At 45.4% G+C, this 17,654-nt stretch overlaps 1 protein-coding gene across 2 annotated transcripts in view; it reads left to right on the plus strand.

The window, feature by feature from the left end:
- CLMN (calmin) overlaps positions 1-17,654 on the plus strand; it is a 69,980-nt gene that overhangs the window by 23,526 nt on the left and 28,800 nt on the right. Inside the window, exon 1 of one of the 2 annotated variants that reach the window (XM_053375829.1) lies at positions 8,714-8,842. The exons of the other annotated variant lie outside the window; for it this stretch is intronic. Coding sequence (XP_053231804.1) covers position 8,842 — 1 coding nt within the window. The 5' untranslated portion in view covers positions 8,714-8,841. Of the gene's footprint in view, positions 1-8,713; positions 8,843-17,654 lie in introns of those variants that run through there. 2 annotated transcript variants of the gene reach the window in all.

The raw sequence follows: 17,654 nt of genomic DNA on the forward strand, positions 1-17,654 counted from the left end.
TCTGCACGTTTTGTCTGCTGTTGCTAAACCAAGAGGCAGCTGCTTTTAGCTGTGCAGCTTCAAGCCTTCCCATGGAGCACCAATCATTCCCTGGAGGTGAGACTATAATTGATGGGTAATTTCAGCCTGTCCTTGGTTTAATTTGAGGAACAGATAGGAATTACTATTTAGAGCAGCTTTTCCCCGACCTGGTGCCCTCTAGATGTTGAGGAAGCCTATTTCAAGAGTAAAATACAGGCTATTCCAAAAGAAGTGATACCTAGAGCCGGGATTGGGAACCTCAGGCCTGGGGACCAAATGCTGCTCTTTGGAGCTCTCTGGGTGGCCCTTGAGACTTTCTGCAGGCCACACACACCCTACTAGAGTACGTGCCTTAGGTGCAGAAAATTCTAAGTTCATTTCCTGGCATCTCCAGTTAAAAGGTTTCAGGGAGAGCTGCAGGCGGTCAGATTCGAGAGCGCTGTGCTGTGCTGGCTTTCCTCAACTTGGTGTCCTATAGATGTTGTGGGACTCCAACTTGCATCAGCCCCAGGCAGCTTGGTCAACTGTTTTGGAGATGTTGGGAGTTGCAATCCACAACAAGTTGGAGGGCATTCAAGATGACCTCACCAGATTGGGGAACTGGGCCCAAGCTAACAAAACAAACTTCAATAGGGACAAATTTAAGGTTCTACACTTAGGCAGGAAGAACTAGCTATACTAATATAAGATGAGGGACACCTGGCTTGCCAGTAGTACATGTGGAAAGGATCTAGGGGTCTTAGTAGACCACAAGCTTAACATGACTCAACAGTGTGGTGGTGATGCAGCAGCAGGAAAAAAGCTAACGCTATTCTAGGCTGCATCAACAGTAGTCTAGTGTCCAGATCAAGGGAAGTAATAGTACCACTCTATTATGCCTTGGTCAGACCACACCTAGAATACTGTCTACTGTGTCCATTTCTGGGCACCACAATTTAAGGATATTGACAAGCTGGAATATGTTCAGAGGAGGGAAACCAAGATGTTCAAGGGTCTGGAAACCAAGCCTTATGAGGAATGGTTGAGGGAGTTGGGTATGTTTAGCCTGGTAAAAAAGAGATATTATAGCCATCCTCCAATATCTCAAGGGCTGTCACATGGAAGATGGAGCAAGCTTCTTTTTTTCTGCTCTGGAGGGAGATTCTGACCAAATATCAGGAAGAACTTTCTGACAGAAGAGCTGTTCGACAGTAGAACGGGTTCCCTTGGAAGATGGTGGACTCTCCTTCCTTGGAGGTTTTTAAGCAGAGGGTGGATGCCGTAGATGAGATTCCTGTATTTTAGGGGTTGGAGCAGATGATCCTTGGGGTCCCTTCCACCTCTACAATTCTATGATTCTATCAGACATGGAAAGGCTGGATGCAGTAGTATAAGGCAGTTTCATAGATTGGTTTCTGAAGAGTTCAACCGTCCGCTGTATTTTCCGCAGGTCTTTATGCTAGTATTAAACTCAGTTTAGAACTCTGCCTCAAATTAAGCCCCATGGGGAACGTGGGTAAATGCACAGTGATTTATTTTTATTTTGTTTTTGGTAGTATATCTGACACAGGTTCTTGCAACAGGATTTGATACTTAGCATAGAGATTAGGGAGAGGAGCTGGGATACATGCAAGCAGCACACAAGCAATTTGGAGCACAAATACGACTTTGACTGTGGCTTTGGACAGAGGACAGTGTGTGTGTCTCAAACACTGATGACTGCTCTTATCACAGCTCTAGGCAGTAACAGAGAAGCTACTTAAAGGAGCAAACCGAAAGAGGTTGGTTATTGAGGCGGTGAGAGAAAAGAGCGCTGTGTTGCTTTGATTTCAACAAGGGTGAACTTCCTCTGACAGTGCAATCCTTTCTTAACCACTTAGAGTGCGCACTGTTGTCTACATCTGGATACACCTTGTGGTATCCATCGGTCTGGAAGCGGACTCAAAGTTTATTTAATCCAGCTTCCTTTGCACAGAGGCAGGAACCACTGTGCAAAAATGATCCCTCTGAAACTGGCCCATAAAATAGAAAAATGTAGCATGTTAAAAATTAATAGTAGGCTCGAGGGAACTGGGTGGGGGTAAAGCGGCGAGGATTTAAGGTAAGCCAAAGTTCTTTTGTAGGGCAAACTGCACTTACAGATGGTGGTTTGGATGCAGCTTTAAATTAGATGCAACTTAGTTCCCATAGGACTTAAAAACAGGTAAATGACCCCTGGATGGTTAAGTCCAATCAAAGGCGACTATGGGGTGTGGCGCTCTTCTCGCTTTCAGGCCAAGGGAGCTGGCATTTGTCCACAGACGGCTTTCCGGGTCATGCGGCCAGCTAAACTGCTTCTGGCACAACGGAACACCATGATGGAAACCAGAGTGCATGGAAACACCATTTTCCTTCCTGCCGCAGTGGTACCAATTTATCTGCTTGCACTAGTGTGCTTTCAAACTGCTAGGTTGGCAGGAGCTGGGACAGAGCAACAGGAGCTCACCCTGTCACGGGGATTTGAACTGCCAACCTTCTGATCGGCAAGCCCAAGAGGCTCAGTGGGTTAGACCACAGTGCCATCCGCATAGGACTTAAATGCAACTAACTAACATCCAAACCCAACTCTATGTCTTGCACATTTGGTTGTCTTGGAAGGTCACCTGTGTTTGTTCCAGTGTTAGAAATTAATATATATATAAACTAGGTGCCAAATGGCACCTTAAGCCTAAGTTATGTTCGCCACAACGGAATGTCTATTTCTCAGGTGGTTGGACTAGATGAGCCTTGGGACCCTTCCAGCACTGTGATCTCAACTACATTGCTTGATTGTAGCTTGTAGCTTACTCCTAAAACAATTCACTTGTCCCAGTATGCAAGGAGAGACACACACAGTGGAAATGGAAATGGTATTAACTACAGTAATACTTCCGTGAACGTTCGCCTTGTCTAGTGTCCATTCTGGTGAACGTCCGTGGCAAACCCAGAAGTACCGGAACGGGTTGCTTCCAGGTTTGCCGCATGCGCAGAAGCGGAAACTGTTCTGTGTGCATGCGCAGACGCGGCGCTTTGCCCTGTGTCCTTTTCAGCTAGCCGGGGCTCCAGAACTGATCCCGGCTGCAAAACGAGGTATGACTGTATGGAATAAGGCAGAGGGATCTGCTTTAGCAGTGTGTTTCATGAAGGCAATGTGCTGGAGAAGCAGTACCAGCAGGATGGAACCCTCCACTCATCAGCTAATGAGCAGAGGGTTCAGTCCCAGTGGCTGCAGGGACCTGGTTTAATAATAATAATAATAATAATAATAATAATAATAATAATAATAATACCCTGCCTATCTGACTGGGTTGCACAAGCCACTCTGGGTAGCTTCCAAGATAATATAAAAACACAACTAAACACTGAGCATTAAAAACTTCCTGATACAGAGCTGCCTTCAGAAGTCTTTGAAAAGTCAGGTAATTGGTTATCTCTTTGACATCTGGTAGGAGGGCGTTCCACAGGGCAGGTGCCACTATCAAGAAGGCCCTCTACCTGGTTCCCTGTAACTTCACTTCTCACATTGAGGGAACTGCCAGAAGGACTTCTGAACTGGACATCAGTGTCTGGGCTGGACAATGGGAGTGGAGATGCTGCTTCAATTTAGCGCATTCCCAGATAGCCACCTAGCCACATCTCTTCCCCACCCCTGGCGCAGATTGCACCATTTCCATTTCTAGATATTCACAGGTCCAGAATTTCAGAGGTTCAGCCAAGTTGCAGTGCACCACTACTGGGAACAGCTAGGATCATGACTCAACAAGCTACATTGGCGAGTGGGAGGACCAGGTCATCTTAACGTCTGTGGTGAATCAGGTTTAACAGCATTCATTCATATCACGAGGCTGGTATCTATCTTGCATTCTTCTTCTCCCATTCCAAATTCAATTTTCCAAATGGGTGCTCAGGACTTCCATGTGATCAAATTATGTTTGTTATGGTTGGTTGTGGGGATCTGAATTCCAAGCTGCGGCTGCTTTTCAAAGCCATTTCATAGAAGATAAACACAAGTTACATCTGCAGGTCACACATGCTTGGACTGCTCATCCCTATACAATAATGCAGGTCTAAATAAAACATGATGGAAAGTAATTTTAGTTTGAACAATCATCAGGTTCTCTCTCTCTCTCTCTAAAGTATTTTCCTCCAATCTGTTAGTTGTAATAAAAGGCATTGGCTGAGAGTATAGGTAACATAGTGCCCTCTCAATGTTCTTGAACTATAACTCCCACAATCCCTAGCCATTGGATGTGTGGACTAGGGTAAGGTTACCAGATTTTTTTCAATGAATCTGGGGACACTTTTCAACTTCAATAGGAATGATAGGATTTTGTATGGGGACTGATTTGTAACCCTGGGGACTGTTCCCAGGAAACGGGGACGTCTGGTAACCTTAGACTAGGGTTGATGGGATTTGTAGCCCAAGAACATCTGGAGGATGCTAGAGTAGATGGGCCAGGGGCCTGATCCAACAGGTTTGTCTTATGTTACTATACACACTGTGCCCACATGTAGGTTCTGGTTCATGCAAAGGATGCTTCCTGCAAATTCCCGGGCTGTGTTCAACACTTCCATTGTTCTAAGGCACAGTTACGACAGGGAATTTCATTAGCACAAGCAGTTTCTGAGCTCTGGGCTCTGAGCTACTACACCTAAGATTTTGGATTAAAACTGCAGCGTGGAAGGAAAGGAGGACCTTTTTCTCCCTCCTCACTTCCAGCTATTTTCTGAAGGCTGGAGAAGGGACCCTCCTAAGAATATGTCAGTTTCTGACACTGTTCCTGGGTCATATGCATGAAGGCCACTATCAAAAATGGGCTGTCCATTTGTAGTTCTTGCTGAAAGAATGAGTCATACTACATATTTGGCATCATCTTTCAAAAGAGCGGATACCAGTTTTTGTTTCAAAATTGGTTCCATCTGACGGGGTTACAGCTGGATGGAATCTGAATGCTAATGTAGCTCGGGTTCAAATCCTGCCCTGTTGGACCAGGCCTTTTTTCTTCTAGGCATACCACCAAAAAAAATAAAAATCATCTGTGATATAAATTGGTTTGGAATATACTGGACCCAGACTTTCCTGTGAAGGCAATTTCACCCTTAACAACTTGATTTTCTCTGGCTGTAATTCATACCTTGTGATCCGAATGAGAAGTCTCAGCAAGCAAGGCTTCGCTATGTAATGCTGTCAGCTTGCCAGCAGTCCCTTCTTCAGCAAAAGGGTTTTGGGTTTGCTATGGGTAGGAACTCTCTGCATATATTGACTTTTCCATAAGCAAGCTAGAAAGAACAAAAGGCAGGACCTGATTGATCTGGGCAGGTCTAATTTCAAGTTGAGAAAGGTTGTCAGGCTAGATTACTTGAAATCTCAGGAAGTGTTCCAGAGATCAGAGTTAAATCTTGGGTCTGGCTGTGTTTAGTTTATCTGTTCATATTACTGGAAAATGCATGGGCTGCACACACTTGTAACTTAAGACTTGACTGAACAGGCTAATTTTTGCACAGGGTAGTAGTCTTCACTCGCACTGAACCCCAGCACAGGAATAATAATACTAAAGTTTCACTCCGCTTCTGACACTGAGTTGGCCACATTTTTTTCTTTTCACCTAATTGATATCAAGAGCATGTTTGAGCATTTTATAGCTTGAGCCAGGCCCCAAAGGATATCGGTGTACATTATGGCTCTGTGAATCCAGTCCCATTGACTGGATTCTTAGGAACAGCTCACACATTGCACAAAGGCAATCACAGGTTTTCCACCCATCTGCATGCTGCGGATCATTGTAGCCAATCACGGTTCCCTGATCAATGTGCTTCTTTGTGTACATGTGCACTGTGCATTTCTGGATGTGTACTTTAAAACCTCGTAGACTGGGAAATGCGTGAAACAACCTTTTGCAGTTCTGTGGCATTTGGTGTCTATAGCCACAGCGAGTGCTGCAGTCTTCCAACAATTGGACCTCACCTCCAAAGGTCCATTCCTCCATTGTCTCCCGATACAGACAGATATCAACAATTGCTTTGGCATTGCAGGGCTAAGGAAGTATTCCCTTTAAAAAATAAAAGAAAAAAGGAGTGAGCCCTGAAAAGAGAATTGAGAAAATATTTAAATCCTGAAGGATTGGTGTTAATTCTTTTTCTTTGTTTTCTTTGAGATGATTCCAGACTTCTGCATGATGCCCTCTGCTCCCCCGGACGCTAATCTGTGAAGCATTTGAAAGCACTTGTGCATGTGCTACCTGCACTTACAGTCCTTGTGAGAACAATTAAGTGCATATGTGGAGAGCAGTTTTTCTTTTCTTTTCTTTTTGCACTCATCAGGAGTGCCTCCAAAGCGTAACACACTCGGTTTTTCTGAACTTGCGGCCCCCTCTTTCTTAATCAGTGTTTGCTGTGTTAAAAGGTAACATACATTTCCTGAACAGTGAAGGAGCTTTGAGGGATGGGCCAATCTAAACATGCGAAAGCTGCCAAAGGCTGACTCCGAGAGCAGCTGTTCACGTCCTGGCAGCGGTAATGTTATGAGGCTTCTGCTAGCACGTGGGTTGCATGCAGACATGATCCTTTCGGAATGGTGGAGATGGGCATGATTTATGCCTGCACTTCTGCTGTAGCTTGGAAAGCTCAGCAAATTACGTGGGGCTCCCAGGTACCTCCCGTCGAGACATTGATTTGGGTCCATAGGAGCTAGACTCCCAACACCCATCATCCCTGACTATTGACCATGCTGGCTGGGGCTGATGGGAGTTGTAGTCCTCTTAACAGCTGGAGGACCACAGGTTCCTGGTTTAAGTAATACAGTCATACCTCGGGTTGAAGTAGCTTCGGGTTGAGCACTTTCAGGTTACGCTCTGCGGCGAGCCGGAAGTAACGGAACGCATTACTTCTGGGTTTCGCTGCATGCGCAGACGCTCAAAATGATGTCACATGCATGCGCGGAAGTGGCGAATTGCGACCCGCAGATGCGGGTTGTGTTCGCTTCAGGATATGAATGGGGCTCCGGAATGGATCCCATTCGCATCCAGAAGTACCACTGTACAGCAATGCTTGATGCTTCCACCCCCTGATTAAACAGATACTTTGGGGTGTATGGGGTGTTAAGGGAGGGGTAGTGCCTCTGATGAGGGAAACATTGTCCTTCTTCTGGCGTAGTTTCTGCACCTTTGGTCCCCACCCTGCACTCAGTTCTCACCTGTGGCTCCTAGAAGAAGTCAGAATGTGACAGCTGTCACACCACGGGACTGGCTTTGACTAGCCGGCTAAACCAAGTGAGGGTAGCCAATGGGTCTCAAACTCTCGGTGAGTTAAGAACTTCAACTGTATGTGAATGTGTGGACGAGACCAATAGTGGGTCCAGTGGTCAAGAAGGCGGTTTCTGCACATGCTTTAGAGCAGGCATAGGCAAACTCGGCCCTCCAGATGTTTTGGGACTACAACTCCCATCATCCCTAGCTAACAGGACCAGTGGTCAGATGCCAACAACAGCAGGGCTTTCTTTCCTTGTGTTTTAAGTCATAGGGAAGGGGAGTGGACCAGATTCCCTCAAATCTGAGTGATGCCTGTAGGTAGCCTGGCTAATCCCGGATGCATTAGGGACTGAAATATACTCGGAGTTGAGAGTGGATTTCATGCTCTTTATTCAGCTCATAGTGGTGAGGAGGACTAGAAGTTCCCCCGGAATGTCTGTTTTATATACCTTATTTACACAATGGGCCCCACGTGATTGGCTAATTCTGGGATTCACCTGTAGGCCAATCAGGTTGCGGATTCACTTCCACCTGGAGCTGGATTGGGTTGCTCCTGTGGACCAATCAGACTGCTGCATTCTAGACCCTATTGTTCTAGGACCAATCAGACTGCTGCCTCTTGGATCCTATTCAACTCAGTACATAACAGGGACAGAGCTCTGTGGGCCTCTCACTTGCATTCTTAGGTTGATGGATCTAAAGAGTTGTGTCGTAGGAGCTTGGCTATTCCGAGAAATACTGTTTTAAAATTTGTTTGTATGCTAAACCAGCTTCATTAAAGCATGAAATGTTTGAGGCATGGATAAGGAAGTGAACAGAGGCTTCATACCATCATGTAGGTTCTCCTCAGAGACTGTGGTGCCATGTGATACATCCTTTAAATGAGTCTGTATAGGGACCAAAATCTTGTTATCAAAACATTTAGGCCACATGGTGATCCGCTGCTGCCTGGCAACATGATTCTTGAGCCCCTCATGGGGAATCCTAAATTCAGATCAGTGTCACAGATTGAAGGGCTTGGATATTTTATTATGGCTCCTCTGATGTCTATCCAAGAGGCGCAGGAGGTGAGCAGTTGCCTTATCTGCCTCCAGTTTGAATGCTGCTTAGCAGGAAAGCGGTTTTTGTTTTATTGCACAGAAATAGGACCTAAAACAGCTTTTGCCAGCGTGGTGCCCTCCAGATGTTTGGGACTACAACTCCCATTGTCCTGGCAATCATATAGCTGGGCTGATAATGGTTTAATTTCCTGAAATGGGAATGTTTGCTTATTTCAAATTGCTGTGTATTTTTAGCATGGGTTTTTTTCCTTTGGCAGTAGCTCTCTCATGTGATTGGCTGACTGTGAGTCACATGAGAGAGGCATTCCATTCTGTTGTGACTGTTATTCCAGTAACTGTCATTTTTTTTACTGTTTTCTGTTCTTCTCTTTCTCTGTGAGAGGAGAATGGCTGCTGAGAGAGGCTTCTCTGGATAGTGATGAGGACAGTGTCTGTTACTGTGAACTGTCTGAAGTGAAATAGACAAAGAGGAAGATCCCTAAAAGTTAATAGGAAGAGCTCTCTATAAGGAACAAAGTGAATAAGCATGGGATTGTAAATTGATTCTCTTCAGTTATATGCTTATGAATGTAAAGTTCTTTTAAATATAAAGAGTCTGGACATTGCATATCATCAATACACACATCCCTCCTGCCAGCCCTGACCAGCATGGCCAATGGGCAGGGATTTGAGGCACCAAGTAGACCTTGGATTTTAAGGGTTGGTTGCTATTTAAGATCCTTAATCCAGTTTTGGTGTTGTTTGCATTGCTATGGTTACGGTAGGCCACCTGGAACACTTTGAAGCCTTTGAGGTGGAATGTTGTATGTACCTTTAAAAAGGCAAGAAGGAAGAATCCTGACCTAGTGTTTGAAGTAGCCACTTGCAACAGCATCCAGCAACTGGGCAGGGAAGCTTTACAAGAGCTGATTCTCCTTCCTTTAGCCTACAAATGAGTAATGGATCTATCTAGGCCTCATAAACGTTTTTGTGGGTTGATAACTCATTTTGCAAAGCTGTCTTCCTCCTTCCCTCTCTGAGGCCAGTAGCAAAATCTTTTGTTGATGGGCGATGAGAAAAATGAAGCCCAATGCGCATGCTGGTGTCGACGCCTAATAATTGTGATGCTCAATGGGTTATATAACACATCTTGATACCTTCATCAGTTTTCCTGAACCTGGTGCCCTCCAAATATTTTTAGACTGCACCTCCCATCCTTGATACAAATTTTTAGGGCCAAATACATATTGTCCTCTTCACTATATTGTAAAACAAAGATGACAAGGGCTCACTGTGGAAAATTCTTTGCGCGTTTCACATGGGCTCAAGTTCCAGAATGTAAAAAGCTCAAGGAGATAAGTGCTGTAAATGATTTGTTTGTGATACAAGTGGGGATCCGTTTTCAGGAAATGGCTGTTCAAATACTCCTTAGACATTGCTGAAGCCTGGCGTAGTCAGAATGTTGTCAAAGGGTTACCTTATTTTGTAGCTAGCAGGGAAGCTAAATTATCGTTGGGAAATTCCAGGCATTTTTAGTGGACCTGTGACCTTCAGCATGGGCCAAATGAACTCAAATATTGAAACCCACAAACTGTTAGACCCAGTGCAGACTTGACAACCTGACCTCTTTAAGGGTGGTGCAGGTTCTTAGTGGGCCATGGCAACTCCCTCTCCCTCCTGCTGTCATGTGCACAGTTGATGTTCCCCCTGCCTTGCATTGAATTTTTATTCAACTAAGGCCAGAAAATGTGCTGTCCTTGTAGTCTATTTTGACCATATCCCATTTAGGTTGAGTGCCATATAGCTGTATATCCAGGACTATTTTTTCAGCCGGAACTCACTGGAACTCAGTTATGGCACCTCTCAGGTGGGCGCCTTTGCCATTACAAGAGAACAAGGGAGGTGTTCATGGTGAGATCTGGCACCTCTTTTTCTAGAAAAATATCTACCGTATTTTTTGCTCTATAAGACACACTTTTTCCACTTCAAAAATGAAGGGGAAATGTGTGTGCGTCCTATGGAGTGAATGCAGACTTTCGCTGAAGCTGGGAGAGCGAGAGGGGTCAGTGCGCACCGACCCCTGTTGCTCTCCAGGCTTCAGGAAGCTATCCACAAGCCTACGGAGCCCAGTGGGAGTTCCCGCCAGGCTCCGCAGGCTTGCGGACAGCTGCCTGCAGCCCGAAGCCCGGGGAGTGCGGCGCCGCGCACCCTGGGCTTCGGGAAGCTATCCGCAAGCCTGCGGAACCGGCGGGAGTTCCTGCCGGGCTCAGAAGGCTTGCGGATAGCAGCAAGCTCTGGGAGCGAAGGCGAGGTTGCATGGAACCTCGCCCTCACTCCCGGGCTCGTTCTGGGGGCTGGGGTCGGGGGAAGCTCGGGCTTCCCCCACTCCCAGCCCGGCAAGCTCCAGGAGCAATGGCGAGGTTGAGCGCAACCTTGCCGTTGCTCCCGGACCCGTTCTGGGGGCTGGGGTTGGGGGAAGCTCGGGCTTCCCCCGCCCCAGCCCCGCGGCTAAAAAGGAAGCCAAGACATCGAGCGGGATCCATCCCGCTCGCTGTCTTGGCTTCTGCCAAAGCCGTGCACAGCCTCTGGGGGCGGCGGCGGGGGAGAAATAATTTTTTTTCTTTATTCCCCCCCCCCAAATACAAAATAGGTGCGCCCTATGGTCCGGTGTGCCCTATAGAGTGAAAAATACGGTATCTATCATTTATCTATCATCTATCTATCTATCTGTATCTATATCTGTCTCTATATCTACCTATCATCTATCTATCTATCATTATCTATCTGAGAGGCAGATTTCTCCTATGGGAAACAGCAATCATGTGCTAGCTTCTTTTAAAAACAACAACATATATTATTGATTTCTCAATAAAGTGAACGAATAGTAGAGGTACTCTTGTCTGAGTAGGGGCAGAAAAAAAGTTTAAGGAGGAGGAAAATGGAGGAGAAATATCCTGGATCTGACAGTAATTGTTTAGTCTGGTGGTTCCCAATTGGTAGTCCACCAACCCCAGGGGATCCGCATAACCCCCCCCCAGGGGGGCTGTGGCGCCATTCACCCAACAAAAACTGCCAAAGAGATATAACATTTTTCGAAAGTAGCGAGTCCATGGTTTGACTTTTGAAAAACAAGGCAGTCCTCAGTACTTAGCGGATTGGGAACCACTGGTCTAGTTGATGGAGAAATGTCTCCAGAAACCCGTTAGTTCACGAAGACTTCCTCCCCTCTGTCAATTCGTTGATAACTGAGAAAAAGGCAATCCATGTTGTTTAAAATGTGGCCTTCCTAGAGTGCCTACAGGCTTTACGAACTGCATAAGTCATTTTTCCCAAGAGGGCTAATGTCCAGATACGAGTGCACCAAATGACCATAGTTAAGTCCAAATCAGTTTTCCGGCCTTTGGCAATCATCATTGCTCCAACTTCCTTCATTAAGCAAACTCCAGTGACCACAGATGCCCTTTCCAGTGGGGCTTGCACAGAAGATAACTGACAGTTGATTGTATCCCCATATTATCAGTCAAAGAAACTGTAAAACCAGCCTTGTTTTTTGTTTTCCCCCTGCCGATAAACATCAGTTTTTAGTATTAGGTCAAGAGTAGCCAATGTGGTGCTTCCCACATGTTCGTAGGATCATAGAATTATCCCACAATTCCCACCAGTCCCAGCCAGTATGACCTATAGTCAGGGGTGATGGGTATGGCAACATCTGGATGGTACCCCAGTGGCTACCTACTTCTTAGGCCATTCATGTTTCTAGTCTTGGGGACACAGATAAATTGATCAGTGTGGCTGCCCACCAAAGTACAGCATGCATCTAAGGGGAAGGAAGGATCATCCTCAAAAATAATAATGAATACGGTAAATGAAAGAGTGGAAACCGATCAATCCAAAAGAGGACTAAATGGGGGAATCGTTTGCATAAAATGTGCATGTGCTAATTTGTATCTGCATAGGTGCAAATTTAGAAAGATTTACTATAATATGAATTAGAAGTACAGAAGTGGTGCTGTGGTCTAAACCACAGAGCCTAGGGCTTGCTGATCAGAAGGTTGACGGTTCGAATCCCCACGACAGGGTGAGCTCCCGTTGCTCGGTCCCTGCTCCTGCCAACCTAGCAGTTTGAAAGCACATCAAAGTGCAAGTAGATAAATAGGTACCGCTCTGGCGGGAAGGTAAACGGCGTTTCCGTGTGCTGCTCTGGTTCGTCAGAAGCGGTCAGGGGTCCCTTTACCTTTTTACAACTTTCCATAGTGAGGAAGGCTGAGAACAGATGTAGTGCGTCCTGCCTAGTCTGGTGGTAACTTCCAGGCCCTTCTTGCTTGCTTCTGTTAGGGTTCTTTATCTTTAAACTGAACTAGGACTGGATGGTCTTTCAGATACAGGGCTCTGAGGGATTGTCCTCTTTCAGCCTGTCAGAGAACTGATTTCTGTAAATCTAAATTCTGCAGTGAATATGGTGGTGGAATGGTGAGTCAAAACAGTCTGCATAAGACATTGATTAGCATGGAATCATAGATTTGTAGAGTTGGAAGGGACCCAAGAGTCATCTAGTCCAACCCCTTTCAATGCAGGAATCTCAGCTAAAGCTTCCATGACAAATGGGCATCCAACCTCTGCTTAAAAACCTCCCAAGGATGGAGAGTCCACAACCTCCCAAGGGAGACTTTTCCATGGTCAAAGAGCTCTTACTGTCAGAAAGTTTTTTTCATATGTTTAGTGGGAGTCTCCTTTCTTGTAACTTAAAGCCAAAATGATATGGGATTTTGCCCTAGCCTGTACAGTTTACAGTTACAGGACAATTTGTATTCTAAACCAAATAGTAATAGCAACTTCAGTTTAGATATACATTTTATGAACAATGATTCCTTTCCCTGGCAGGGGACATGGAATTTCACATGACTCCTGGGACAAATGTTAAGCTCTCCTTTCCATCATGGACAGAACGTTTTGCTCCAGTTCTGACTTTCCTATCAAGGTTGAAGCAAATGAAGACATGGTGAATTGAAACAAACAACCACACACACACACACACACACACACACACACAAGTCTTTCATCTCCTCCTCCTGAGGTGCAAAACCGGTTCAGCCTCGTGCAGCCATGCCCATGTTCTCACAAACTACGTTAGCAGGACTTTCAAACTGTTTGCCATATGTTTTTGTATAAACACAACTCTCTACAAGCAGATGATAGTTTGAGATCTGAACAGAGCCTTGTATGGGTGTTTGCGGCATGTAAGCAGTTATGTGGAGGCGAAGGGCTGCTGAGCTCCACCCTGTCCCATGAAACGTATTTATTCTGTGTACAGCAAACCATGAGCTTGAGGGCAATGATCTGAAGTAAGGATCCTTTTCTATGGAGGAGAGGGTTGTTCAACAGTGAAACGGTCTCTCTTGAGAGGCCGTGGTCTCTCCTTCCTTAGAGTTTTTAAAGCAGAGGTTGGATGGCCATGTATAATGGATGCTTTAGCTGAGATTGGGACGTGGGTGGCGCTGCGGGTTAAACCACAGAGCCTAGAACTTGCCGGTCAGAAGGTCGGCAGTTTGAATCCCTGTGACGGGGAGAGCTCCCGTTGCTCAGTCCCTGCTCCTGCCAACCTAGCAGTTCAAAAGCACGTCAAAGTGCAAGTAGATAAATAGGTACCGCTCCAATGGAAGGTAAATGGTGTTTCCGTGCGCTGCTCTGTTTCGCCAGAAGCAGCTCAGTCATGCTGGCCAAATGACCCGGAAGCTGTACGCTGGCTCCCTCGGCCAATAAAGCGAGTTGAGCACCACAACCCCAGAGTTGGCCATGAATGGACCTAATGATCAGGGATCCCTTTATCTTTACCTTAGCTGGGATTCCTGCATTGCAGGGGGTTGGACTAGATGACTCTGGGGGTCCCTTCCAACTCTACAATTCTATGATTCTATTGTGGTTGCTAGCAAGACATGATGACTAAGTTCTGTGCCCACGGTTGCGAGGCAGCAATGCTTCTGAATACCAGTTGCTGGAACCCTAGTGGTAAAACAGTGAAATTAACTAAATGACAAAATGCCCTTTTAATAGCATCCCCAAGCCTGCCTTTCATTTCTTTAACTTATATCCTGCCCTTCTTCCCAGTGGAGCACAAGTTGGCAAACAGCGAGTGATAAAATAAAAAATAAAAACAATTCTGATACAGGTGCAGACTGGGAAAGACCAAAAGCTTTGTTGAAAGAGGAAGGTGGGGTTGAGGTCTGCTTCATCCTCCCCAATGGTAGGGCTGGTCCTTTGTGAATCTTACAGAGTAGTATTGGCCATGGATGAAATAGCAGTAAGTGTATGTTTCATTATGTAATTTGGTATAATTACCCATTGCGCTGTAACTTCATATTTCAGAATTCCAGGGCGCTTTTCACCATAATTAACAAGATAGAAGATAATCCCATCAAGAATGGCTGTATAACCCATTGCCAGAGAAAATTATAGCATAAACTCTGTTTTTCGAAGATAGGAATAGATTTTAAAATATGCGACGTGCTCACAGTGGCCAAAAATAAAACTGAAATGGAACGACATCTGGATTTTTAAGGAAGTGGGCGTGGATGGGATTGCTGACGGTAGTTCGTAAAGTGTGCAACCAGCTTTTCTGACACCAGTTTCTCTGAATGAGAAGAGATTCTGTCGAGATATGAAAGGAGAGTGGAGAATAACAGGTGTGTGAAATACTTAAAAAATGAAAAACACTGACAGTTCAACAGTTTCCAATTCTGGAAAATACCTCTGACAAAGAGCCGAAAGAAATTCTAGGATGCAGGTTTTTAAAATGCAAACTTCAGTGAGGTGTTTGTGTAGTTATTTGCTGGGACGTGATTTGCAGACGTGAAGGGATTTTAACCCTTTCTTCTTTAACTCAGTCTCTCTCCCACATCCCATCCCATAATATAAAAAGGAGCCTGCTGGATTCCATCAAAATCCAGCACCGTCTAGTCCTCCCAGTGGAGTGTTTTCTACTTTTCTACCCACCAAATGAAATCTCCACAGAATCCTGAAATAAAGGGAGGGGGAGAGAAGAAAGAGAATATCTGTGCGATTTTGTCACTGCGAATGATTTGAATATTGGAGTAGGTAAACTCATAACTTGAGCAATTTAAAGCTTGGCAACCTCCAGGAATAAAAGAACACAGGGTGAAGTTATTTTTCAATTAAATTAGGCTTTACTGTTCTAATCCAGTAAAACAAGAGGGGCTATTTTTAGTAACTAACATCATTTTATTAAGTGGTAGCCAAATCCAATGCAAACTCAGGAGGCCTTTTTGTAGTTTTTGTTTAAAGTACTACTCAATTGAAGAAGCAAATTCCCCGCCCCCTCAGATCCCTTGGGTAGTACAAAATGGTGGATGCTGGTCTTGCAAACAGCAGAAAAAGTTGTTTCATTTCGCTCAACTGAAAAGAAAGATAAAATCTAGAACTCTACTGCACCCCTAAAGAACAGATGGATCAGTTTTAGAGGCCTCACTTAAAAACTGGAAGAAGGCAATTGCCTAGCTGCATGATCTTGTTAAACAAATCTCCCTTAAATGTGTGGTGTTGCACACCCTTAATGACTTGGCCAGATGCAAGTCCACTCTGGAAGAAGGTGTGGATTCATCTGGTGAGCTCCAGAACTTCTGACTTGAGCCAGAGATGATTCTGCTTAGCCTCAGTAATGTTCCCATAAAGCCAGTAACCATTGCACAGCCTTTTTCAAAACTATTAATACTCTGTCCTCTCTAATTCTGTTTGCTTTCACGGTCTTTCCACTATCTCCAAGGATTTGGATTGCACTGGCTGAATTTAGTATGTTCTAGTCACATCACAACCTTCAGAAGAGCCTCAAATGAACTGAGCCATCGTTAATTTTGTGTTGGTTGTGAAAAGTATGTATTTTAAAAGATGTTGAAGGGCAGAAACAACTGTAATATAAAAGGGACTCCCAGTCTCTCCAGCCCTCCCCCTGCCTAGCCTTCCTCCTACTATTGCAGTTTGATAGTTGGATGCACATTGTTGAGAGACAATGGAGTGTGCCTCCAGGGGTGAAGTCGTAACGGCTGGGTTAGCAGCACCGAAGTGACCTCCCTGGGGTGCAAGCCTGGGCAGTATGTATGGGGGTCCTGGGCTGCCCACACAAAAAGACCCACCCACCCCTCGGTCTCACTGATGTGGTCCAAAAGAAAGCAGAGCAATATGTTTGGCACCAGCTTGGCTGAAGGAGTTGCCGGAAAGAGGCATACAATGTGCTATCCAACTGTCTTGTTGTTGTTTAGTCGTGTCCGACTCTTCGTGACCCCATGGACCAGTGCACACCAGGCACTCCTGTCTTCCACTGCCTCCCGCAGCTTGGTCAAACTCATGTTGGTAGCTTCGAGAACACATAGCAGGATTCCCAAAAAATATACCAGAGGCAATTGCACTTCATCCAGCAGAGCTTTACTGATACTGAAGGCAAATGAGCATAATGGTTACAAATCCAAAACATTCAGGATTGGCACAGTCCATAAAAATCCAGCTGCAGGACTTACAATAAAACTTGTTGTTTAGCCGTTTAGTCGTGTCTGACTCTTCGTGACCCCATGGACCAGAGCACGCCAGGCACTTCTGTCCTCCACTGCCTTCCGCAGTTTGATCAAACTCATGCTGGAAGCTTCAAGAACACCATCCAACCATCTCATCCTCTGTCGTCCCCTTCTCCTTGTGACCTCCATCTTTCCCAGCATCAGGGTCTTTTCCAGGGAGTTTTCTCTTCTCATGAGGTGGCCAAAGTATTGGAGCCTCAGCTTCATGATCTGTCCTTCCAGTGAGCACTCAGGGCTGATTTCCTTCAGAATGGATAGGTTTGACCTTCTTGCAATCCATGGGACTCTCAAGAGTCTCCTCCAGCACCATAATTCAAAAGCATCAATTCTTCGACGATCAGCCTTCTTTATGGTCCAGCTCTCACTTCCATACATCACTACTGGGAAAACCCTAGCTTTAACTATACGGACCTTCATTGGGAAGGTGATGTCTCTGCTTTTTAAGATGCTGTCTAGGTTTGTCATTGCTTTTCTCCCAAGAAGCAGGCGTCTTTTAATTTCGTGGCTGCTGTCACCATCTGCAGTGATCATGGAGCCCAAGAAAGTAAAATCTCTCACTGCCTCCATTTCGTCTCCTTCTATTTGCCAGGAGGTGATGGGACCAGTGGCCATGATCTTAGTTTTAGGGACTCCAAATTTCTGTAGTGTTTACTCCTTAGCCTTTTCTTCTCCCAAAGATATCCTGCAAGGCAGCAAAGGTTTAGGGTCAGAGTTTTCCTTCTCCTAGATGGACTACCTTCCCAGGTTGATGAGCCCCATCTGCCTCTCAC

This window comes from Podarcis raffonei, chromosome 1 (genome assembly GCF_027172205.1).
Source record: "Podarcis raffonei isolate rPodRaf1 chromosome 1, rPodRaf1.pri, whole genome shotgun sequence".
NCBI classification, from domain to species: domain Eukaryota; kingdom Metazoa; phylum Chordata; class Lepidosauria; order Squamata; family Lacertidae; genus Podarcis; species Podarcis raffonei.